Genomic DNA, 27,633 nt, shown 5'->3' with positions numbered 1-27,633 from the left:
GTTTCGTCTTCCAAGAGTAATAAAATATCCCAGTCCACGTCTTTCTATATCCCCATAGAAGCGTACTTCTTGATTTTCGGTATTTTTTAAGTTTTAGCCACATTCTCTTACCGAAATATAGGAAATTTGGTATTTAGTCTTCTTTGAGCCTTAAAACTTTCCGTAAGAAATTTGTCGGTATAGATCGACGTTTTGAAATAGCCCCCATAGAATGGTGCCTCACATTGTTTTACCGAAATTGCTGAAATTTAGTATTAAGTCTTCTTCATACACGAAAGGAAACAAATTATTCCATTTTACTTCAATACAATTTGTGGTGGAGGGTATAACAAGTTCGGCCCGGCCGAACTTAACGCCGTTCTTACTTGTTTTTTTCTTCTTTCTCATTCTTCTTTGTGTTTTGATAGTTGAGTTACACCACAATCTGAGAAGTGTTTTTGGTCGTAATTTGTGATTTCTTTTCATATTTGTTGTAGATGGTATTTCTTATGTTGGGGGTTTCTTCATTCAATTTGTTGTCTTTTTAGTTAGACCTGGCAAAACCTGACCATGTGTTGTGTTTGTCAATGCTCACAATATTATACGTGACATTTATACCATAGTTATGTGGAAAGTGTATATGAGAATTATATACGATCAAATCAAAAACTTCAGTAACAGGTTTACTGGGCTGACAATAGTTTTTGTAAAAATTCTACATTATGACAATTCCTACCATAGGTATTGTCAATGATTTTTACAATATTGAGGAATTTCGCAAGTTGTTTTTGTTTCGTATCTTTTTTGACATTAAGACCATAAGCCTATAGAAACAGATAGCCACAAAAATTCATGTGATAGGCAAAAACGTCGAGACACGTGTCTTGTCTTGTGGTCTTCTATCACGCTGCGGTCTCAGAATATGGTCAACAAATTACACACAGTGTTACTTACTTCTTCTTCTAATGATACATTCCATTCATTATATTGCAAATATTTATTTTTATTTCGAATTGTATTAGATGGACATTCAAGCTTCTTTTACGAGTATGTCCTAATGAGGCAGAGGTCTTGGTCTCATTATAATTGTTGTGTAATATTAAATTTATAATAATACTCGTAATGAATAATTTTATAATTTTAAATTTAAACTGTGGATTTTAAGTCATTGCCCCAACGCTGTATACAATTTATAACCGCTGGCTTGTGCGGTTGGCATGACAAACAAATTAATTTGATAAAATCGAAAGGTTATAGAAAAGACATCCAGAACAACAAATTAATATGTTTGCATACGAGCAATTTGTTTTAAAACAAATTTATTGTTGCAAAATTGGATGATAAATAAAAGACAATTATGAGAAATCGACAACATTTTGACAGTTTGATGACTAACAATTTTATATTATTTAAGTTTTGCAAAATAATTTCGCATTAGTTTTAATTGTTGATAATTTTACTCAGAACGATCGCTTAAGTATTTTATTTTTGCTTTGAATTTAAATACTGTAGCTACTTAAATCGAAAACACGTTTTATGTGGGTTTATTTATAATGACTTGGTAAATTTGTTTGCAAAAAAACTTACAACAAAGCTGATAAGAAAATGTTTTTGCTTCTATTTCTATTATGCCATATGGACAGTTACTGCGGTGAGAAGGAAGAGGAAACAACACATTTTTTGTCAGCAAATTTGTGTAAAGACGTGGAGGTTAATTTTTGAAACGTGTGCATTGAATAGAGTTACCATTAGGAAAAAAATGAAATCTATTAAATGGCATAATTGATAGAGGAATATTGGTTTGTAAAACTCAAGGCCTCGACACTCCTTGAAAATTATTCTTTAAAAAATCCACAGATAACACTGTGAATACAAATTTTGGGGCAGAGCTAATTCCTTTCGGAGATGAAAGCCCTTGGTGAGTATATTAAGAACCCCGAAGGACAGATCCGTCGTGAGTCGAACTTCCGCGTTATGGCGTAATGACATTTCTGCTAGATACCCTGTAGGCCATCATGAATTAGCGTTATATCTTTGTTCATTGTTGCTTTAGTTTATTTTTGAGATGACATGTCTTCAGTCAAATCGAATGAGGACTATTTTCGCTTTCTTCAATGTCCTTTTCGTCCTTTATTTTAAGCTCCGCTATAAAAGTACCACAAGATGACTTTTTTCACGCCTTTGAAAACTCCCTTAAAAAATATTCTTAAAAAATACACGCCTTTGAAAACTCCCTGAAAAAATATTCTTAAAAAATCCACGCCTTTGAAAACTCCCTGAAAAAATATTCTTAAAAAATCCACGCCTTTGAAAACTCCCTGAAAAAATATTCTTAAAAAATCCACGCCTCTGACAAACCTTGAAAAAATATCCTTAAAAAATCCACGCCTCTGACAAACCTTGAACAAATATTCTTAAAAAATTCACGCCCCTGACAAACCTTGAACAAATATTCTTAAAAAATCCACGCTTCTGACAAACCTTGAAAAAATATTCTTAAAAAATTCACGCCTTTGAAAACTCCCTGAAAAAATATTCTTAAAAAATTCACGCCTTTGAAAACTCCCTGAAAAAATATTCTTAAAAAATCCACGCCTTTGAAAACTCCCTGAAAAAAATATTCTTAAAAAATCCACGCCTTTGAAAACTCCCTGAAAAAATATTCTTAAAAAATCCACGCCTTTGAAAACTCCCTGAAAAAATATTCTTAAAAAATCCACGCCTTTGATACTCCTTGAAAAAATATTCTTAAAAAATCCACGCCTTTGACACTCCTTGAAAAAATATTCTTAAAAAATCCACGCCTCTGACAAACCTTGAAAAAATATTCTTAAAAAATCCACGCCTCTGACAAACCTTGAAAAAATCCACGCCTCTGACAAACCTTGAAAAATATTCTTAAAAAATCCACGCCTCAGACAAACCTTGAAAAAATATTCTTAAAAAATCCACGCCTCTGACAAACCTTGAAAAAATATTCTTAAAAAATCCACGCCTCTGACAAACCTTGAAAAAATTTCTTAAAAAATCCACGCCTCTGACAAACCTTGAAAAAATATTCTTAAAAAATCCACGCCTCTGACAAACCTTGACAAAAAGATCCACGCCCCTGACAAAAAGATCCACGCCCCTGACACTCGTTGAAAAAAATATTCTTAAAAAATCCACGCCTCTGAAACTGCCTGAAAAAATATTCTTAAAAAATCCACGCCTCTGACACTCGTTGAAAAAAATATTCTTAAAAAATCCACGCCTCTGACACTCGTTGAAAAAAATATTCTTAAAAAATCCACGCCTCTGACACTCGTTGAAAAAAAATATTCTTAAAAAATCCACGCCTCTGACACTCGTTGAAAAAAATATTTTTAAAAAATCCACGCCTCTGACAAACCTTGAAAAAAATATTCTTAAAAAATCCACGCCTCTGAAACTGCCTGAAAAAATATTCTTAAAAAATCCACGCCTCTGACACTCCTTGAAAAAAATATTCTTAAAAAATCCACGCCTCTGACAAACCTTGAAAAAATATTCTTAAAAAATCCACGCCTCTGACAAACCTTGAAAAAATTTCTTAAAAAATCCACGCCTCTGACAAACCTTGAAAAAATATTCTTAAAAAATCCACGCCTCTGACAAACCTTGACAAAAAGATCCACGCCCCTGACAAAAAGATCCACGCCCCTGACACTCGTTGAAAAAAATATTCTTAAAAAATCCACGCCTCTGACAAACCTTGACAAAAAGATCCACGCCCCTGACAAAAAGATCCACGCCCCTGACACTCGTTGAAAAAAATATTCTTAAAAAATCCACGCCTCTGAAACTGCCTGAAAAAATATTCTTAAAAAATCCACGCCTCTGACACTCGTTGAAAAAAATATTCTTAAAAAATCCACGCCTCTGAAACTGCCTGAAAAAATATTCTTAAAAAATCCACGCCTCTGACACTCGTTGAAAAAAATATTCTTAAAAAATCCACGCCTCTGACACTCGTTGAAAAAAATATTCTTAAAAAATCCACGCCTCTGACACTCGTTGAAAAAAATATTCTTAAAAAATCCACGCCTCTGACACTCGTTGAAAAAAATATTCTTAAAAAATCCACGCCTCTGACAAACCTTGAAAAAAATATTCTTAAAAAATCCACGCCTCTGAAACTGCCTGAAAAAATATTCTTAAAAAATCCACGCCTCTGACACTCCTTGAAAAAAATATTCTTAAAAAATCCACGCCTCTGACAAACCTTGAAAAAAAGATCCACGCCCCTGACAAAAAGATCCACGCCCCTGACACTCGTTGAAAAAAATATTCTTAAAAAATCCACGCCTCTGAAACTGCCTGAAAAAATATTCTTAAAAAATCCACGCCTCTGAAACTGCCTGAAAAAATATTCTTAAAAAATCCACGCCTCTGAAACTGCCTGAAAAAATATTCTTAAAAAATCCACGCCTCTGAAACTGCCTGAAAAAATATTCTTAAAAAATCCACGCCTCTGACACTCGTTGAAAAAAATATTCTTAAAAAATCCACTCCTCTGACACTCGTTGAAAAAAATATTCTTAAAAAATCCACGCCTCTGACACTCGTTGAAAAAAATATTCTTAAAAAATCCACGCCTCTGACAAACCTTGAAAAAAATATTCATAAAAAATCCACGCCTCTGAAACTGCCTGAAAAAATATTCTTAAAAAATCCACGCCTCTGACACTCCTTGAAAAAAATATTCTTAAAAAATCCACGCCTCTGACAAACCTTGAAAAAATATTCTTAAAAAATCCACGCCTCTGACAAACCTTGAAAAAATTTCTTAAAAAATCCACGCCTCTGACAAACCTTGAAAAAATATTCTTAAAAAATCCACGCCTCTGACAAACCTTGACAAAAAGATCCACGCCCCTGACAAAAAGATCCACGCCCCTGACACTCGTTGAAAAAAATATTCTTAAAAAATCCACGCCTCTGAAACTGCCTGAAAAAATATTCTTAAAAAATCCACGCCTCTGACACTCGTTGAAAAAAATATTCTTAAAAAAACCACGCCTCTGACAAACCTTGAAAAAATATTCTTAAAAAATCCACGCCTCTGACACTCGTTGAAAAAAATATTCTTAAAAAATCCACGCCTCTGACACTCGTTGAAAAAAATATTCTTAAAAAATCCACGCCTCTGACACTCGTTGAAAAAAATATTCTTAAAAAATCCACGCCTCTGACACTCGTTGAAAAAAATATTCTTAAAAAATCCACGCCTCTGACAAACCTTGAAAAAAATATTCTTAAAAAATCCACGCCTCTGAAACTGCCTGAAAAAATATTCTTAAAAAATCCACGCCTCTGACACTCCTTGAAAAAAATATTCTTAAAAAATCCACGCCTCTGACAAACCTTGAAAAAATATTCTTAAAAAATCCACGCCTCTGAAACTGCCTGAAAAAATATTCTTAAAAAATCCACGCCTCTGACACTCCTTGAAAAAAATATTCTTAAAAAATCCACGCCTCTGACAAACCTTGAAAAAAAGATCCACGCCCCTGACAAAAAGATCCACGCCCCTGACACTCGTTGAAAAAAATATTCTTAAAAAATCCACGCCTCTGAAACTGCCTGAAAAAATATTCTTAAAAAATCCACGCCTCTGACAAACCTTGAAAAAATATTCTTAAAAAATCCACGCCTCTGACAAACCTTGAAAAAATATTCTTAAAAAATCCACGCCTCTGACAAACCTTGAAAAAATATTCTTAAAAAATCCACGCCTCTGACAAACCTTGAAAAAATATTCTTAAAAAATCCACGCCTCTGACAAACCTTGAAAAAATATTCTTAAAAAATCCACGCCTCTGACAAACCTTGAAAAAATATTCTTAAAAAAACCACGCCTCTGACAAACCTTGAAAAAATATTCTTAAAAAAACCACGCCTCTGACAAACCTTGAAAAAATATTCTTAAAAAACCCACGCCTCTGACCAACCTTGAAAAAATATTCTTAAAAAATCCACGCCTCTGACAAACCTTGAAAAAATATTCTTAAAAAATCCACGCCTCTGACAAACCTTTAAAAAATATTCTTAAAAAATCCACGCCTCTGACAAACCTTTAAAAAATATTCTTAAAAAATCCACGCCTCTGACAAACCTTGAAAAAATATTCTTAAAAAATCCACGCCTCTGACAAACCTTGAAAAAATATTCTTAAAAAATCCACGCCTCTGACAAACCTTGAAAAAATATTCTTAAAAAATCCACGCCTCTGACAAACCTTGAAAAAATATTCTTAAAAAATCCACGCCTCTGACAAACCTTAAAAAAATATTCTTAAAAAATCCACGCCTCTGACAAACCTTGAAAAAATATTCTTAAAAAATCCACGCCTCTGACAAACCTTGAAAAAATATTCTTAAAAAATCCACGCCTCTGACAAACCTTGAAAAAATATTCTTAAAAAATCCACGCCTCTGACAAACCTTGAAAAAATATTCTTAAAAAAACCACGCCTCTGACAAACCTTGAAAAAATATTCTTAAAAAAACCACGCCTCTGACAAACCTTGAAAAAATATTCTTAAAAAATCCACGCCTCTGACAAACCTTGAAAAAATATTCTTAAAAATCCACGCCTCTGACAAAGCTTGAAAAAATATTCTTAAAAAATCCACGCCTCTGACAAAGCTTGAAAAAATATTCTTAAAAAATCCACGCCTCTGACAAAGCTTGAAAAAATATTCTTAAAAAATCCACGCCTCTGACAAACCTTGAAAAAATATTCTTAAAAATCCACGCCTCTGACAAAGCTTGAAAAAATATTCTTAAAAAATCCACGCCTCTGACAAAGCTTGAAAAAATATTCTTAAAAAATCCACGCCTCTGACAAAGCTTGAAAAAATATTCTTAAAAAATCCACGCCTCTGACAAAGCTTGAAAAAATATTCTTAAAAAATCCACGCCTCTGACAAACCTTGAAAAAATATTCTTAAAAAATCCACGCCTCTGACAAAGCTTGAAAAAATATTCTTAAAAAATCCACGCCTCTGACATAGCTTGAAAAAATATTCTTAAAAAATCCACGCCTCTGACAAACCTTGAAAAAATATTCTTAAAAAATCCACGCCTCTGATAAAGCTTGAAAAAATATTCTTAAAAAATCCACGCCTCTGACAAAGCTTGAAAAAATATTCTTAAATAATCCACGCCTCTGACAAACCTTGAAAAAATATTCTTAAAAAATCCACGCCTCTGATAAAGCTTGAAAAAATATTCTTAAAAAATCCACGCCTCTGACAAAGCTTGAAAAAATATTCTTAAAAAATCCACGCCTCTGACAAACCTTGAAAAAATATTCTTAAAAAATCCACGCCTCTGATAAAGCTTGAAAAAATATTCTTAAAAAATCCACGCCCCTGACAAAGCTTGAAAAAATATTCTTAAAAAATCCACGCCTCTGACAAACCTTGAAAAAATATTCTTAAAAAATCCACGCCTCTGACAAACCTTGAAAAAATATTCTTAAAAAATCCACGCCTCTGACAAACCTTGAAAAAATATTCTTAAAAAATCCACGCCTCTGACAAACCTTGAAAAAATATTGTTAAAAAATCCACGCCTCTGATAAAGGTTGAAAAAATATTGTTAAAAAATCCACGCCTCTGACAAACCTTGAAAAAATATTGTTAAAAAATCCACGCCTCTGACAAACCTTGAAAAAATATTGTTAAAAAATCCACGCCTCTGACAAACCTTGAAAAAATATTGTTAAAAAATCCACGCCTCTGACAAACCTTGAAAAAATATTGTTAAATAATCCACGCCTCTGACAAACCTTGGGAAAATATTGTTAAAAAATCCACGCCTCTGACAAACCTTGAAAAAATATTGTTAAAAAATCCACGCCTCTGACAAACCTTGAAAAAATATTGTTAAATAATCCACGCCTCTGACAAACCTTGGGAAAATATTGTTAAAAAATCCACGCCTCTGACATACCTTGAAAAAATATTCTTAAAAAATCAAGGCCTCTAACACACCTTGAAAAAAAATATTATTAAAACATCCACACCTCTGACACACCTTGAAAAAATATTTAGAAAAAATCCACACCTCTGGCAACCCTTGAAAAAAATCTTAAAAATATCAACTAAAGTCGTGAATGCAATGCTACCGAACAAATGTCGTATTAATTTACACTTTTACTTAGTAGAAAATTATGCCATCAGTTAAGTAGGCGTTATTCAACGACCACTAATGGAAGCTCAATTGCCCTGCGGTATGTCATGTTCAGTTGAGATGATATTTGCATCTCATAATATGAGTATGTCAGTAAATTAACAAGTTCTAATTGGCTATTTACATAAGTAAAACTGAGAAGTGCTAATTACAAAAAAAAGAGTATTTAAGACCAAAAACAAGTTATGCAAAACTGAGATCTTATAGGTTGGGTAGAGTGATCAATGAAACTTGGGCACATTGAATTTTAGGTGGACATGAACATCTTAGAATAGTTAAGAGGGGGGCTTGATCAGTTTGGCCTACAAACTTTAACACTTAGACTCGATGTGTCATGACAGGACATCATCATTTTCATGCCCAATCAACCTTTGCATCGGCTTGACATACCATGTCTTCGTTTATTAGAATTGCTTGAATTATTGTTGCCGGAGACATGACATGTCTTGAATTGGTTTATGCCCCAAGGCTTGATTGAAGAAACAAGTGGCTTGGTCAGATGTCGTCTAGTGTGTAGTTAACTTTGAATTATTTTCTATTTTAAAAACTGTTAAGGATCTCAAAACTCATGTGTCATGACAGGACATCAAGTCGGATCAATCTTTTTATACCATTGTACTTAGTAAGTGCTAACCACTTGATTCACTTGAAAATGTCTTGATCGTGTCGTGTGCAGACTTGACATTGTAATGATCAGTTCATGTAAGATGACATTTGCAGACCGACCTTTTAGTCGTTTTAGTTGGTCGTTTATTAGAACAGCTTGACTTGTTGGTTGTGTCGACATGGCATGGCATGCATGACTTGTTCAAGCATTGGAGCATAGCTTGCATGAAGAAGCGAGTGACTTGGATTACTTTGCATCGGCTTGACATGCCATGTCTTCGTTTATTAGAATTGCTTGACTTGTTGTTGCCGGAGACACGGCATGTCTTGAATTGGTTTATGCCCCAAGGCTTGATTGAAGAAACAAGTGGCTTGGTCAGATGTCGTCTAGTGTGTAGTTAACTTTGATTTTTTTTCTATTTTAAAGACGGTTAGGGATCTCAAAACTCATGTGTCGTGACAGGACATCAAGTCGGATCAGTCTTTTTATACCATTGTACTTAGTAAGTGCTAACCACTTGATTGACTTGAAAATGTCTTGATCGTGTCGTGTGCAGACTTGACATTGTAATGATCAGTTCATGTAAGATGACATTTGCAGACCGACCTTTTAGTCGTTTTAGTTGGTTGTTTATTGGAACAACTTGACTTGTTGGTTGTGTCGACATGGCATGGCATGCATGACTTGTTCAAGCATTGAAACATAGCTTGCATGAAGAAGCAAGTGGCTTGGATTATTTTTTTATAGAATTTGGCACACTTAACACAGTTCTTTGCTTAGATCAGCATCATCGTTCATAATTTTTGAAATTCTGCTTGTTCATTGGATACTTCATTCTCCACTTAACATGTGTTTATTATTTAATAAAAAAATTATGCAATTATTCAAGAAAACCACAGCGTCTCCAATTTCCTTTTGTCGGTTAATACAACACAACAATTTTGATTCATTCACAAAATCTTTTTCATAATAAAATCATGCGATCAATTGCCAGCATTCAGCCAGCATCACCCCCGAACAATGCTTCTTAACACATAATTTTTATATTAAATGACAATTGCAAAGCTGAAAGTATGCAGGAAGCTGTTCGCAATTGGAAAACAACAGGTCCGCCAGACTATTGATATGATGTGTGGTATGGCTACGCTGGTCGGTCGGTCGATTAGGTATTGCGTTTCAAATTTTGCTGCCACCACTAGCAGGCCTCTTAAGTTTCAATAGAAATAAATTTCTTGATTTAAATTTTTACTTAAAGTGATTTTTTTTATTTTCAACTTTTTATTCATTTGTGGATTTATTATTATTTGTAAATAAGTGAGTGAGGCGACAAAGTGAACGAACTAACGAATTAATGGCAAGGCATCTTGTGCGGGTGTACGAACATTAAGGTGGGTTGAAAGGAAACGAGATAAAAACTCTGAAGGTGATGACTTTTCGACTTGATTCATTGATGGAACTGTTTGACATCGCCAAGATAAAAGGCGATGGATGCTCATGAGGAAAATAACCTCTGAATACTGCAAATTGACAGCAAAGGCCGCATTGGATACTCCAGCGGCAGGCCTGCTGATGCCAATACCTTCCACCTATCAAAGCGAAAGAAGAAAATGGAGGCGATCACCAAAGTAGAAAGAAATTCATTTCGGGGGTCACTAGACCACACTTGACTTTTTTGAAGCAAAATATTCAACCTTAAAAGCACACTTTGTACGTCCCTGAAAGCAAACGATGTTAACGATTACCAGCTCAGAGATACCTGATTGTTCCGAAAGTAGCACGGGCTCATCGCACAGCAGCTGAAATTCTCATGTCATTCTACACGCAGAGAAAAAAATATGATTGACCCAACAATATTCGAAGAGAAAAATATGTCTTTACAATACATATTTTTCTCTTCGTTACTATTGTTAGATTCCGCATGTAGTGTTGTGAGTCCAATAATCGTTTTTGTTAATTACAACAATTGTTTTTGTCATATCCCACAATAGTTGTTGTCATATACAACAATATTTTTTGTCTGCTTGACAATAGTGTTCTCTTTTCTTCTACAATTTTATTCTCATCTATCGGTTTTTTATTTTATCTTTGTTCTTTTTTTGTGGATGTACACCATGAGATTCTTGTTTTTATTTTTTTCTTCTTTCTCATTTCATTCATTCATTCATTGTGTTTTGATAGTTGAGTTACACCAACACGATCTGAGAAGTGTTTTTGGTCGAAATTTGTGTTTTCTTTTCATATTTGTTATGGTTTTATTTATGGTATTCCTTATGTTGGGGTAGGTACTTGGAGGATGAGCGCAATGGAGTAGTTATGTTCCTTCATTCAATTTGTTGTCTTCTTAGTTAAATCTGGCAAAACCTGGCCATGTGTTGTGTTCGTCAATACGTGACATTTATACAAAAGTTATGTAGAAAGTGTATATGAAATTATATACGATCACTTCAAAAATGTCAGTAACAGGTTTTCTGGACTGACAATATTTTTTGTAAAAATTCTAGATTATGATAGTTCCTACTATAGGTATTGTAAATTGTTTTTACAATATTGAGGACTTTCGTAAGTTGTTTTTGTTTTGTATGTTTGGGGCAAACGATGGTATTTTTGGATTGCAATTGCAATGCTTGAACAAAACAAATGAATTGTTGGAACAAAAATTGATATTGTTGTTCCAACAAGGCGAAAAATATTTTTTCTCTGCGTGTAGCCTGAAACCCAGAACAGTTTACGTAAAATCTGTTCAATAATTTCTTGATCATTGACTGTTCAATGGTCAACTATTCCTCGCTGAAGATTATGATTCTTCTTTACTTGTTTTTGTTTTCATAATTGACCCCCTCTAATGTCTAAATGTATTGTTATAGATAAACTGTAGCTTTTCTTTGGCACTGCTTTTCTATATTACAACAAAAACATTTAATTTACTACAATAAATGTTTTACCCAATTAGGAGGGAGACGATGTGTGAAAAGAGAAGTACATTTTCTCGAAACACGCCACCATAAAAATAGGCCTATTCACAAGCAGCGATTAGAGGTGTGTCAAATCACATCACTTTGTTAAATATTTATTATTGTTTTGTTGTTGCTGCTGTTTTGTTAATAGATTTTTGTAAACAAATCCGCCAATTTCAATAGTTGTGAAATATTTCAATAAATATGCAAATATTATTATATAAATTATTATAATTTTTAATTGTTTAATTGTTTTTAATAGTTTTGTTTAAAAATAAACTGGCAGCCGGTAATAAGATCACTACGTTAAACAGGTTTTCCTTGCAAAATAGTCTATTCAGAATCTCAACAAGTTCAGTGAATTTCAATTAAAAATATGACAACTGAGACTTAAATCGGAGGTCAATCAAAGTGATAAAAATATTAATTTTGACACATTTTGGAACGTTAAAGAAGTTCAAAACTTTAATGTTAGAAAGCTTTAATGTATTTAAGTTTATTTTGATTAGGCAACAATTTGTATACTCTCAAGGAACTTTTGTAAATGTCATAAGTGAATTGAATTTGAATTGAGCTTTGATAACTGCAAATGCAAACAAAAATCTCAAATAAAAACAAGTAAAATGCGTTAAGTTTGGCCAGGCCGAACTGAACTAATATGGAATTCCCACAGTTTTAGTTAGAGAAGTTCTTTTTTTGACCACTGGAAACCCAAATACCTCATTTTAGTTAATTAGTGCCCGTAATTTCAACGCCTAGGTAAAAGGGTAGGTATCCAGCAAAATTAAATGTAAGTGGTTCTATGTGAAATCATGATTTTACTGGTTCTTTTGCATGAGTTAAAATGAAGTGGTGAAAGATCCCATCTTTTGCATCGAATTATCATGAGTTCGACTGGAGTCGTGAAAATCCCATCTTTTTCATCGAATTATCATGAGTTCGACTGGAGTCGTGGAAGATCAGATCCTTTTCATTGAATTTTGATGAGTAAAATTGAAGTCGTGAAAGATCCGATCTTTGTAATCAAATTTTCATGAGTGCAAATGAAGTGGTGAATGATCCGACTTTTATCATAATATTGTCATGAGTTTAAATAAATTGATAAGTTTCCGTACAATAAATGATCAAATAATCATGTACCCGAATAATTGTTTACTTGCAAAAGTAATTGTTGAAATGAAAATAAAAGTCAGAAGAAAGTGATCGATAGTGGCAAAATTTACATATTTTTATTAAAAATACTATGTAAATTGTTAGAAAACAAAAAGAAAAATATATTTTGTGTTTGGAAACCTGTTTCATTTTGTGGAATTAATAATAAGTATAAAAGAGGTCCGGTCTATAAACCATTTGAGCCATTTGATGACAAAACTCCAATGGAAAGACCAAGTTGAATATGATTGCATTGGTGCAAAAAGTAATGACAAAGAACTGGTGCAAAATGCCATGACAATGAACTGGTGCAAAACGCAATGACAATGAATTCGTGAAAGCGTGTATCACCCACCCCCTTGTAAATTTCATGGGTGATTCACCCGAATTTTCATCGATGCCATGTTGCCATGTTGCCCATGATTCAACTCGTGATTTGTCATCGAACATTTTGCTGTGTAGCTACCCATTAGTTACACTGTGCAACATTTTTGAGCCATTCGAGTGCAAACAACTTCTGTCCAGAATTTTATGAATAGGCATAAACCATATTTGGGTTTTGTTTTCTTTGATCGGATTCGGTTTTTATGGCCTCATCTAAACATGGTTAAAGATCGAATTTTTAAAACAAATCGGGGCTGTATCTCTGAAACCAATAAGTATCTTGTTTTGACATCTGCAGCAAACTTGTAGATAAGAGTAAAAAGAAAATATTAGGAGGAATAGTGAACACGAAAAACTGCATTTATTGCCTCAAATTTTATAATATATCTGAAAATTGTTAAATGTTAAATTCTTCTTAATGTTACTTTTTGGGAAAATATTCTCTGGAATGTAATACACAACTCTTCAGAACATTACATTGTTGTAAAATGCATCTATCGCCTTGTTTATAGCAAATTTTTCAACAACAATTTGGTAAATATTTCAATAATTCATTGAAATCCCCAACATGAGAATAAACAGCGTGTGTGAACATTGTTTGAAATAAGTTTTGTAAAAGGTATGTTATGAAATACCCCTTAAACAACGTGAAATAACAATTTTAGAGTTTCAAAATGTTCTGAAGAATTGATGGTCACATTTTTTGGAAAATTTTTAGAATGGCTACTTGGCTATATTTTAACGAGTTTGATGCGATAGATGCAGCTTTTCATTTTTCATCTGTTTGAAACATAAGTTCTACTACTTAAGGGCTACAATATTGCTGAAGACTGCAAAGCAAAATTCTTATTAGTTTCGGAGATAAAGGTCCGATCACTGGAAAAAAGGCTCATTTTAGCTCGGTTTAGATGAGGCCATAAAATCTAAACCCGATCTGAGAACACAAAACCCAATTAAGGTTTTTGTAGTCTCAATATGTACTTTCAGAAAATGACCATTAGAAGTTGTTTGCATTTCCAGTGTTGCACAGTGTTATCTTTACCTACGCGTTTGGTAATTTCTACGTGTCATTTATCGAGGCGTGTAATTTTTGAAAATATGTGGTAACATTGGTGATTTTCATTCATTATTTCGCAAAATCATTGCCACATCGCCGTGTAGCTAGTTTCATTCTGAAGATAGCGTGATAACAACAGACGGGCGGACGGACAGGGCAAAATCGACATAGAATTTTACGCTGATCAAGAATATATACTTTATATTCGATGAATATGGGTCACTAGAGTCAAGCTCAAACGAGGTAGATCTACTGGGCAGACCGGTGTATAAGGTGGGTAAGTCCTCATCCCCCGCTTCTTGTCCGCACCCAAAACGTTGTAACCATCACAAGGTTGCAAGCTACAGCTTCGACTCATAAAGTTTACGATTTCGCCGAATCTGTTGCGGGGACCGTTGCAATTGAATAGAAGGAATGATACCCTTTCGGAGCACTGGACAAAAATATGTGGTGTTCGATCCCGCGTGTTGTTGGTGAGGATGTCTCGTATTCAGACAACGACGAAGATCCGGCAGCGGATTCTTTGTACTGGATTGACCCGAAACCAAAAACATTTTGACCACCGCACAGTGGTCGAAATCACTGATTTAGCGGCGCGAAATTAATAACTAGGAAACGAATGGAGGTAACTTTCTGAAACTTTGCACAAACTCAGTCTGTGTCCGTGGGTAATAATGCACTAAATATGAACAACATTGGCTAATATTTTGGTATAGCCTCTATATAACGGTACCTCCTGATATCGGTATTTTAAGGATTTAAGCCACCCTTTCTTTCCAAATTAGTTGTAATTTGGTACTTAGGGTTTCTAGTGATCACTAAACCTTTTCACAAATTGTGGTCATAGGTCCACGTTTAGGTATAGGCCCCTTTTAAGGTACCTCCCGATTTTCAGTATTTTGGGGGTTTAAAGCTACATTTTCCGGCCAAATTATGTGTAATGTGGTATTTGGGGTTCCCAGTGGACACAAAAATACTCCACCAAAAATTTTGGATATAGGTCTACGGTTTGATATTGTCCCCATATAACGGTACCTCCCAACATTCGGTATTGTTAGGATTTTGTCTACATTTTCAGACCAAATAAGCTGAATTTTGGCATAGGAGGTTCTCGTTGGTTATACATCTTCCCCACCAAAAATTGTGAACATAGGTCTACATTTTGATATAGCCCCCATATAACTGTACCGAGAGATTTTAGGTATTTTGAGAATTTAAGCTATTTTTCAAGACCATTTATCAGCAAGATTTGCAGCTAAATTGTGGTTATTCGGAACCTAGGAAGTCCAAATTAATTAGTAAAAAATTAGACTGAACCTCAGTGGACATTGGTAGTTACGCTCCATTCAACAAAAGTATATTGCACTAAAAATAAAAAAAAAATAATTTTTGAAAATTGATTGCTACATAACTATCTAAGTCCCAATTTACATTAGGCGAGTTTACTTGCGGCAATTGTCAGTTTGTAGGTGAGAGAGGGTGCTGAGAGGCAAAGGGTTACCATATGCCTCACCTCTCTCTTCTACAAAATGACAATTGTCGCAAGTAAACTCGCCCAATGTAAATTGGGACTAACTTCAGGCCCCAAACATTTTTTTTTAAATTTAACTTACACCCTCCCCTATCAATAAAAAATAAACTTTGTTTAGTTTTATTACGAATTTATTAAACAATTAAACAAATATGAAATCAGGTTTTTAGCAACAATTTTGTTAAAATCTGATGTATCAAAATTTCTTGCACTTGACAGTTACCAACTGAGGGAATATTTACAACAACAAAAAATTTTAAAACAAAATATTAGTCAGCAGAGTGTCTGTAATCGATACAATGGAAAACATTTCGCAATTTTATACTTTGATTTTTTTACTTTCGCGCCGCTAGATCAATGGTTTCGACCAGCGTGCACCGGCTCCATTCCACGATCTAACCCTATGTTGCTACAACAACGATGTTGGAGACTCGCTGGAAGATGATCTGGTGCAGTATGCACCAACATAACTCCTATCTCATTAGCCCTGTAGGCGGCTAAGACCTGTTCAGCCTTTGAATTGCACCCATTACCTCTCACCGAAGCAGACATATGTTGAATGCGGATCTGGTAAACATAACAGATCCATTTGTTATTCGCTATACCGACACGGACCAGGCATATTTGGATATATTGCCGCTCCCATAATGAAAAAACTATACGAACATAAACACATGATTATAGAGATGACGACCCCTGGTCCAAAATTTCTCCGAGTCAAACCGGTACATAGAATCGGCCGGCGTGAGGTTGATTAAATGAACGTCGGTGTTTTCGCTTCATATCTTGATTTAGATTTGTGTGTAGAATTCATATTTCACAGTGTCTTCAGCATCTTCTGTGGGCACATACCACTTTATTATGGTGACGTTTCTTACATTGCTCTTGAATCGAGCCATTATCACAAGGTCAGATATTGGTCTACATGTCTGCAACGACCTCTTTAGCGTTCTTCGACATTATGATCCCAACTCCGCTTTCATTACCATTTTCTTTTCCACTGTACATAGTTATCGTTTTCTGTGGTAGAGTCATCGCTCTTACTCTATCTTATTTCGCTTGTACCTAAGACTTCGATTTTATATAATGTCATTTGCGGTTCTAACTGTGCAAGCCTAGATGATTAACGAAGAGTTCGTACATTCCCTACATTCTTGCTTATTTAGTGTTGCCATTTTCCTCTGGGTGGTGCTTTCTCCTGTCATTCCTATTTTAAGTTATCCTCGTGCTTTGGTGTTAAAACCGAGGTTGGTTATTAGAATGTCAATGGGCTTCGGATGGATTTCATCTGGACTTCATCGCTTTTACACCATCTCATTTCGCTTATACCTAAGACGTCGATCTTATACGATGTAATTTTCTGTTCTAGCTGTGCAAGCTTTGATGCTTCACGAAGAGAATGTACATTCTATTGGGCAATGAGAGTCCTATTTTGTATACCCTACGTCATTGTCATACGAATCTGTTGTTGTTCGTTCTGTCTTGTAGTAGTTTCGTTAATCAGTGTTTTACTCTAGCTAAGTACATGATTGGTCGCTGTAGGCTGCCTGTCCTAGGTGGTGAGGTTGCCATATATCGTGGTATTTGCTTATTTAGTGTCGCCATTTTCTTCTGGTTGGCGCCATCTCCTGCCATTCATATTTTGGTTGTTGTGTTGATACCGAGGATGGTTTTAGAATGCCAGATGTGTTTCGGATGGATTTTTTATTCAAGCTAAGTAGATGATTGGTCTGCTATTGCCTGTCCTAGGTGGTGAGATTGTCATCTATCTATGTTTGCCTAGAATCAATGTCTCCTTGAATTTGTGTAGTGGTTGTTGTTGTAGCCCCTGCAGGTTTTCCACGTATGAAAGAAAGAAAATTTAAGGTTAAAAATAATCCAATCCAAGGAATATTGCTGCTTGGATTGGATGTGTCCAAAGCGATTCAGGTGTCAGTGTTGTGGGTTTTTGTGGGCACATGAAAAGATGCCTAGTTATGTACGGAGACTGTACACAATCTGGGCACTCGTTTTGTATTTCAAGGTGTAGGAGGCATAGGTAACTATTTAGGTACCTCGATAGTCCAGACCTGAGCTGTGCTAGAATGCATCTGGTCTCTCGTGGTAGCTTAGTTTCCTCTTCGCTGATTGGAGGAGGTCTGCCACCTAAGACGACACTATAGGTGTAAGCATTTATAGCTTCTTGTACAGCGTTTGTGTGAGCTAGGTTTATTGCTCGTTTAATTTCTGTCTCATTGGGTTTGTTCAATGGGGGAAGAGTGTGCTTGTCCCTCCTGAAGTCCCATCTGTTTGGTGTGTCCCTCTCTGAGGGGGGATTTATGAACGTGAGGTGATTTGGGTGGGTTGGGGAGAGACACTTTAGTTGGTGTTGTTTTGTGAGGAGTTTTGAATGTCTTTTGACATTCAGCATCTGGCATTCATGATGCAGATGGTCTTCGGGCGCTCTAGAGTGACATCCCGTTGCCAGTCTGAGGGCAGTGTTTTGTGTTATTTGGAGGTTATCCCACTGAGTATCACTAATATTGGGGGTCCAGACTGGGGCAGCGTAGTCAAGTAGTGGACGGCCTATGGCTTTATCGATTGCTACGATAGTTTCTTTTTCTTTACCCCATGTGCTTCCAGTTAGAGCTTTGAGGGTTTTGTTTCTGCCACCTACCTTTTTTGCCGTTAGTTCAGAGTGTTTACAGAACTGGAAAGTATTGTCGAAGGTGACTCCTAAGATTTTGGGGTATTTGACAGTGGGTATGGCATTACCGTTGATATTTATTTTTAATGTTGTATTTACCTCTTTTGTCCAGGTTGTGAACAACATCGCGGAGGATTTGGGAGCTGAAAGTTTTAGATTTCGACTTTCGAAGAAGTTTGAGAGGAGGGGGAGATACTCATTTAGTCGATTTTCTATGGTGGAGATTTTTCTGTCAGACGATAGTACACTGCAGTCGTCTGCATAGGATATGAGACTGATGTTTGGAGGTGGGGTAGGTGCTTTCGCCACATAGAAATTGAAGAGTAGTGGTGATAGTACTACTCCTTGAGGGACCCCTTGTTTGGCCAAGTAATTTGCCATACATCTCTTCAAAGAATTTGGTAGAGTTGTCTCTTTGATATCATTTAGGAGTGTGGAGTGGCAGACTGTGTCAAAGGCCTTTTACACGTCCAGGGCTACAGGTACTGTTCTCTTGTGAGGTCTTTTGCTATTGAGCGACTCAGCTATGGTTGCTGTTATTTCGCAGAGGGCTGTGGTCGTGCTCCTTCCCGCACGAAAACCATGTTGGTGCTCTGCGAGTTGGAGGTGCTGGGAGAAGTATGGCTTCCAGGATTTTTATCATCGGAGATAGCAGGGTGATTGGACTGTATGACGATGCTAAGTGTGGGGGCTTCCCCGGTTTGGGGATGGGGATAATTTTACCTATTTTCCACGTATCTGGTATATCAAGAGAGTTCATGCAGATATTGAAGGAGTAGGCTGGGAAAGAAATGCCTTTGGGACCGATGTGCTTTAGCATTTTGGTGGCCAGACCGTCCGGACCGATGGCCGTCGAGCTTTTGGCAGTTTTGATGGCGTTTGCAACATCTTCTTCGGTTTCTTTAATGACTGGAAGTGACGTTTCAACTTCCTACGCGTGTTATTTCTGTCGGTGGAGTGTTCTACCAATTGACGACAGAAGGAGGAGGCAGTTTTCCCATGGCTTTTGGGAGTGTTGCTGTCAAAAGTAACTGCTATTTTGTCGTTTCTCCTTGGATTGGAGAGGTTTTTTATGGTAGACCATAGTCTTTTGTTGCCCAAGTCGGATTCTTCCAAGTGTTTTCTCCATTTGTCCCATTTATGATTTGCTACGAGCCTATCAATTTCTTTCTCTGATCAGCTGGATCAGTTGCTCTGATAGCGTCCCTTTAATTGGCTAGTCTTGTGGCTTCAGTGGGGAAGTTTGGCCTGATGTGCGGAATCCGTCTCGAGGGAATACACCTCTTGCATGCGTTTAGAATGATGGTTCTGAAAATTTTTTCACAAGCGGGTGTTGTGTTTGGTAGAGGGGTGTTCATGAACTTGTTTTCTGTGGTTGACGTGAAAAGGTTCCAATCTTCTGACGAGGAGAACTCTGATTCTGTGGAGACGTTTATGGTTGTGGGAAGGTGGTCCGAATTAAGGGCTATGTTTACATGCCACGAAGTGATTATGGCTAGATCGGGACTTGTGATGGTTATGTCGTGGGAGATTCTACATGTTGCAGTAATGCGTGTAGGGTGGTCTTCGTTCATGACACAGTTGTTCGTGTCATCAATCTGTTGGGCAATGAGGTTTCCTCTTTGGTCGTTACCTAGTTCTGAGAACCAGGATTCGTGGTGAGCATTTATGTCATCGAGAAGGATGGTGTTTCCCCCAGATAGGTATGGTCTTATGTCGGGTTTGAAGCCTGTTCGGCATGCTGACTCCGGAAGGATGTATATATTTATGAGGTTTAGCTCTTTCCCGTCAGTAAGAATCCTTATACCCTGAATTTCTATGTGGGGATCACGGCTTGAAAGGGGAAATGGGCTGTAAGTTATTGAGTCGTGTACAATGAACGCAATTCCTCCGCCAGCGTCTTTTTCACGGTCTTGTCTTATGATAGTGTAGGCAGATGACCTTGCTAGGGTATTTCTGCTGGTCATTTTTGTTTCTTGTACCGCTGCGCCGTCCATGAAGTCAGTGACTTCTGTGATTTTACGGGTCAGCCCGTTACAATTCCATTGGAGGATTTTGGTTTTGTGGGGCTTGGCAGTTGTTGTTGTTCATTTCCTTATTTCTAGGCAAACTGGCTCCCGTTTAGTTTTCCCCCTATAGTGAAATGTTGGATATGGTATAGGGCAAGAATATGCACATGATTCTTCGCAAAAAGACTGTTTATGAACGTTTGCAGCTAGTTTTAACCTCATTTACCGCTTCGAGTAAAATATACTCAATTTTACCTGCCTGGAGATAATTTGGGAGCGACTCACGTTTTTCAATGGAACAAACGTGCTACGTCCTTTTTTGATTCGGTGTAGTATACCTTCTCTGCTCGGAACATTGTCGCTTATAATGATCCCAAGGTATATTTCGGGGATCTCCATTCAACCGACTGCTCCACAATTATTCGCAACGTGTTCACGTGGTCAACGCACGGTCTGTGCGGTCGGAAACCCATCGTTTCTCTTTTCAATAATGGTTCCAATGGTTCACCAATGCACTCGGTCATGATATGCGATATTACTTTCCCTACTCCACTTCAGTTCCTGCATTCTATGAGGTTGTCTTTTTACGTAGTTTGATTATGTTGGGTAGGGTATCACTTATCCAAAAGCTCTGAACTACCGGAAGTATAATCTGCGCACTGATTTCGGTATCAGCTGTTAGTAATTCTGGTGGTATATTGTCAAGACCAGGTGCCTTGTTTTAGATACTTGATAGCTTCTATAATCTCGTTCCGGTTTTGTTCATGCCTTCCCTATGTATCATGTATATCAGTATTACTTCTCCACATTTTATTTCGTGTTCTTAGCTTCGGTGTTCACCTTCAACCTTACCCGTATCTTCCATCAAGACGAAACAAAAGAGGTTAACTCCATCCTTTAATTTATTTTTCTAAAACTTGATTTTTTCCCTTAATGTCATCTTTTGCCGCCTTCCACTATTATTTGTTTACATTTGTAATTTATTGTTTATTTTATTAAATGTTAATTTTATTATCTGTCAAACACAATTCTGTTATTAACAGCTGTAATTCTCATACTTTCATTTATTTACAAATTCTCTCATTTTAATATATTTATTTTTTTTTTCTCTTCTCTTTTCATGTTTTGTTTTTATCTCCCCATGTCAACTGAACCCAATCAATTCTCGCTCTCTGTTTGGCTGATGATATCTCTCTCATGTGGGTTATTCATTCATTGATAAAAAAACAGCCGAGTGGAGCATAGATAGCCAGACCCACAAAACAAAAACAGATCGTTACTCAAATAATTTTAGGAAACTGTTGACAACTTTCAAGGTTGGGCCATCGTTCTTAACCGTCACGAAAAAAAATTACGTCTACGGGTATAACGGCGACGGTGTTCGTTCGGTAGTGTTAAACAAAGTTTCCGGTTTACCGGTTCCTGCGGCGGCGTTATGACTTCGCAGCAATGTTTGTGTATAAAACGTTTCCTAATTGTCGGTATTGGGTGTCTGTCGATCCTGGCCGGTGTCTATCTGTATCTGAATTGGATAGAAATGTTTACGGAAATGCGTGGAAAGGTAAGTAATCGTGAGTGAGGAAGAAGTGTTTGATTGCAAAGAAAAGTGAATGTATGATGGAGGGAGTAAATAAATTATAATGGAGGTGGAATAGTGGAAAACATGAGGGCATTATGTGCTATGAAGTTTGTGGATTATTTGCAAAGTGTGTTAGAAGTTTTTTGCCCTCAAAAAGAAAAAAAAACAAAAACAGACAACTAAACCTGTTGATTTACTTTTCACAATTTGCTTGCCATTGTTGATTTACTTTTCTTTACCCCTTTATCTAATCTTATATACGGTGGTGAAATTTAGAAAAAAAAAACTTGGCGATAACTACCATTTTTTGCCTGCAGCTGGCTGGTTAGCTATATTCATGACACTTTAATTCAGAACAATGAGGAATAGAACAAAAAATTTAACAAAAATTATTATTGCGCAAAATTTTGAATAAACAAAATTTACTACCAATTTAAATATAGTATATGCGAATTTTGAGCAACACTAGTGCAATGAACTTTTCGGGAGCACTTATTTTTGAAAACAAATTTTATTATTATGAATAAAACGTGTTCAGACATTCTATAACAAATTTAATGTTTTGCTAATTGAATTGCAGCACATTAATTTTAATATAATGTCGGTCTGCGGTAATGGTTTTTCATGAGATATGTTCATCTAAATTATTTATTGCCGTCGAGGTATTTCGCTTCTGCCTTGACAAGGGGCAATATATTAATTTTTTTAAAAATTCTACCCCAAATAACTTTATATTGTATCTAATTTTAAGTCAAAATACCGGAAGGAGTTGAAGGATATAAGCCATCTACGAATTTGATGTACCCAGATTGGGTAGCATGTCTCCCATCCCTCCTCAGATGGCAGATTGAGACATGTTCTGGAACACGAATTGGAACATGGAACGTCCGAACTCTCTTGCTACTTTCCAAACTGGCACAACTATGTAAGGAATTCAACATATATAAGCTCTTACTACTCGCCTATCAATTGAACTTACGTAACCAAAGGATCCTTAAACAACAACTCAAAGCAATGCCTTTTGAGCAAATTTACCGATTCAAAATATTCACATAATAAATAAATTTCAGATTGAATCCGAAGAAGGTTTAGATGAAGCCATACTCAAGTTCACTGCACTAATTCAAGAATCCGCTTTCAAAAGCATTCCCAACGGAAATCCACTGCAAGTCCACAACACATACCCACCATATATAATGGACAAAATCCAAAAGAAAACTACGTAAAAAGTGGCACCAAACAAGATCTCCCTACGAATATTCTTCCTATTACTGGCTTAGAAATTTTATCCAATATCTTCAACTCAGCTATCCGCCTCCAATACTTTTCGATTTAATGGAAAACATCAGAAGTAATTATGTTACCTAAACCTAAAAATAAGGGCAACCGCAAATCTGGAAATATATAATATTACTGCAATATGCTATCGGTAATGACACGTCCTACAAAACAAATGTGTGACTGTAGCAAACACGTTGACAGGGAACACATGAACATTCAAAGCTGAAACTGGAACGAGATTACAGAAGCTATCATTTCTCTACGAAAAAACAAGGCACCTGGTCCTGACAATATACCACCAGAATTACTAACAGCTGATACCGAAAGCAATGGGCAGATTATACTTCCCGTAGTTCAGCGCTTTTGAACAAGTGAGTCCCAACCCAGTATAATCAATAAACTACCTAAAAAAGGCAACCTCACAGAATGCAGGGACTGGATAGGTATATTGCTAATGAATGCAGTAGCAAAAGTAATATTGTATATCATGACCGAGCGTATTGGCGTATTACCCGATTTCCGACTGCACAGATCGTGCGTTGACCACGTGAACACTTTGCGGGTAATTGTAATGCAGATTGGTTGACCTACACAGAGCTTCCAGGTATATCTGGCAGGCACCAATTTCAAGATTCACTGTATAGGTTTCACTTTCCTCTTGATATGGGGATGAGGTCTATCTTTCACCATAAAAACGTAACCGGTCAGAATTCGTAATTGAAACTCGCTCCAGTTTTAATTCTATATTTGAATATTTCTCGCGTGGAAAAAGTTTGTAAGCTCAAGCAAATAGGAGTTTAACCTTTCGCAAATGACATCAGGTGAAAGGTCTTGATCTTGAAACCTTCTGAGGTCACCAGAAGACCTCTTAGATCTACTATAGACAACAGAAAGCCTCACGAGGACAGCAGCAGATCTCTTAGGTCACCAGAAGAACTCGTTTGGTCTTCAAGAAACAACTGAAAGCCTCTTGGTTTATATTAAGGACAATCTAAGGTTACTTGAGTAATTTCAAGGTCAACAGAAGACCTCTTGGATCTGGAAAGCCTTTGGGGTGATTCTAGGAGAACAAAAACCTCTTGATACCTCTCCTAAGGTCAACCGAAGACTTGGGTCTTCTCTAGGGAACTGAAGGCCTTTCCATGCCTTCTTAGCACAACAGCAAACTTCTTAGGGCAACAGAAGACCTCGTTAGATCTTCAAGAAACAAGGAAAAACCTCTTCGGTTATTCTGAGGACTAATTAAGAGCAGTTAGGCCTTCTAAGATCCACAAAAACCCTATTGTGTTTTCTATATACAACAGAAAGCCTCTTCTGGGTCTTTTGTTGACCTTAGAAGGTTTCAAAAGGCCTTGGGTTGTCATTAAAATATACCTAAAGTTTTCCTTTTGTCTGTTAAAAATCTAAAGAGGTTTTTTGTTCTTCTTAGAAGACCTCAAAACCTCTTTAGATTTTTAACAGACAAAAGAAAAACTTTAGTGATATGTTAAGGAGTCCCCAAGACCTTTTGAAACCTTCTAAGTTTAACAGAAAACCTCATTTGTCTTCTTTAGACAACAGAAAGCCTCTTGAGGTCTATATGGACAACTTAGGGCAATAGACGAACTCGTTAGGTCTTCAAGAAACCACGGAAAACCTCTTGAGTTTTGATAAACACAACCTAAGATCTCGTACAATTATCCGCATACGTAACAATCTCAACGCCATCTGGAAAGGGTGAAATACAGAAAATGTAGAGCTTAAACAGTTCCCGAGATACCAGAATACCTTGAGAAGCTCCCTGTTTCAATCTACAGACTTTCGACCCCTTGTTCTAGATTTCCACGTACGGCTGGCATCCATCATTATCCACCATTTCAAAATTGGTCGGAGGGTATTCTGCTCAATATTCTCAAACAGCGTGGAATGCTTTAAAGGCTTTTGATAAGTCGAGCACCATCAAAACCTTCTTCTGTTGACGGCTTGTTATGGTTTGAGCCCTTGACTAATTTGTGTGGAGATGGCGTGCACTGCTTACTCAGCTGTTAATGATCGGTAACTGAATATCTATTTCTGATGCGGGTAGAAATAAAGTCTCAAGAGTCTTTGCTACGGGCGACAGAAGCTGATATGGAGGTGGCTAGCGAAAGGTTGAGAACTTTCATAAGAAACTTAACCCCCAGGAAGATATATAATGCGATACGGACTCGTCTCTTCGCCTTGTCATACCCAAGGTATGACAATGAAAATGATTTGCGCACCTCTTCGTATCTGTCAGCTTAACATAGCCAAACGTGACTGAGGTCCTATCTTTTTTCTTTCTATGGTTCGAGAGTGACCTAACCATTGTCCACAATTCACTAGGTGACCAGTCCCGACATGTATGGTATCAAACTGGTAGTAGTGTCGATTACAAAGTCTGACCAGAGACTCTTTTTCTGCCGAAAGCTAGACCTCAACTCCTTACCAAGAGAGAAGTGAAGCCTGTACATTGGATCTTTAAATTGGTGCCTACGGAATAGACCTGGGAGCTGAGTGGATAGCAACAACTCTCTAAAGAGCACTACAGGTATTTCTAAAGGGGCCCTGGTCGACGCTTGTAATCGCTGCCCTAGTGCAGTGGTGCCCATCTTCAACGTCACAAAATCCAACAACGTCTGATCCACATGGGCAGCTTCCTGGTCTGTGTCGGACTTCATTAGGGGCGGCAGTAACACAAAATTTTCCGCCCTTGCGGGTATTAAGATCGAGACCAGTAAAATCTTCATTATGGCATACTGGGCATATAACTGTATATTTACTTATCCCCTAGCCTGACAGTTGTAGTATTCCGGAATCTGAGTAAGTGTAGTGAAATATTCATGCTGCATCTGCCTCCGTCCTACTAACACCTAGGAAATCTTTAAAAACGCTCTTAGTTATATCACCACCAAGATGGGTGCGAATTTTCATGCTTGTCCTGGTTTATACGGTTCTTGCTCTGAAAGCAGTTTCTCATACAGATTCTGCGTCAACCCTCGCATGGCCCAACCTGCTTATATAGATAACCATGGGACCGCAAAACGTAACTTCACATCGGTTTCAAGTTTGGACCCAATTACAATATTTACCAACAATGAAGTAGATGGAGCTAACAACCCTTTTCAGACAAGCGGAATGACGAAACGCACCCCGCCCAGGGTTGTAACGGCCACAACGAGCTTCTTTCTAAAAATATAGAACAAGGGTGACCAAAATGGAGAAGACGACAAAAAACACATGGCACACGTTAAACTTGGAAATAAGCTAAGCAGCGATGATGCGAAAAACATCCACAAAACCCTCAGAGACGCTCACGCTTATTTCCTAATCCCGCCGTCTCTGTTAGGAAAATTTGTTCTCACTTCGAGTATTCGACCAGCAGGTATATAGCGAGCGGTTGCAGTAATGAACATCAGAAGGCACGGGAAGTTGTCTGAAGCGGTGATTAGTGAACTCTCTGAAAATTCGCCAATTATATTTCCCACGACTGATGAAAGTGCGGCGTTCTGAGGGAATGAAATCGGGCGGCCTGCTAATGGAGACAATACTGGGGAAATGGTCTGACCCAAGAGAAACGAGGTGTTGCCAGGTGATGTCATTTGTCAGACCAGATGACAAGATGTTTTTGTCTGGCGAACTGTATCATTCTCTGCTAGTTGTGGTAGGGGCGTGTAGAGCAGCAATATACTAAGGCAGTGATATATGCCTCTTGTCATTTCGCAGGACCGAATGCTACAACTCATGATGACCATTAAAATCCCCCTGAGAGCATACTGTTATTACTTTCCAAAAGCGGTCTCATGTTGGGCCTTTACTCTGGAGTAGATAGCTCCTTATTGAACAGATTGGTGCAATAGGAGAGGTCCCCCAGCTCAACTTCGGGCATGATCTTTCCTCAGTACGTTGTAACCATTAGAAAGTGCTTAGGTGTTGTTGAGCTTATCATCATGTACCACCCCGACCATATTACTCTTCCGAAATCAACTTGCTTTTATTCGAAAAAAAAAATAATAGCGGTATTCACTCATGGTGGTAAAGTCGCAATGTAGATCTTGTACATCTTGTTAATATTGTAGATCTACAACTGTTTACAATACCTCAACAACAAAATACATGCAAGTTTAGTTTACCACAGAGTTGTTAATTTAAGAGCAGTACACATTGTCAGCTTTGAATGTCGATATTTCGCAATTAT

At 36.9% G+C, this 27,633-nt stretch overlaps 1 protein-coding gene across 1 annotated transcript in view; it reads left to right on the top strand.

Annotated features, from left to right (window-relative positions):
- The window catches only part of pes (peste), an 87,052-nt gene that overhangs the window by 45,439 nt on the left and 13,980 nt on the right, over positions 1-27,633 (top strand). Inside the window, exon 2 of the mRNA XM_073971287.1 lies at positions 21,809-22,139. Within this exon, the coding sequence (XP_073827388.1) occupies positions 22,014-22,139 (126 nt within the window). The 5' untranslated portion in view covers positions 21,809-22,013. The remainder of the gene's footprint in view (positions 1-21,808; positions 22,140-27,633) is intronic.

This window comes from Musca autumnalis, unplaced genomic scaffold (assembly GCF_047663935.1).
Source record: "Musca autumnalis isolate F117 unplaced genomic scaffold, ASM4766393v1 scaffold_2, whole genome shotgun sequence".
Lineage (NCBI taxonomy): Eukaryota > Metazoa > Arthropoda > Insecta > Diptera > Muscidae > Musca > Musca autumnalis.
This window is presented reverse-complemented; position numbering and strand designations above follow the sequence as displayed.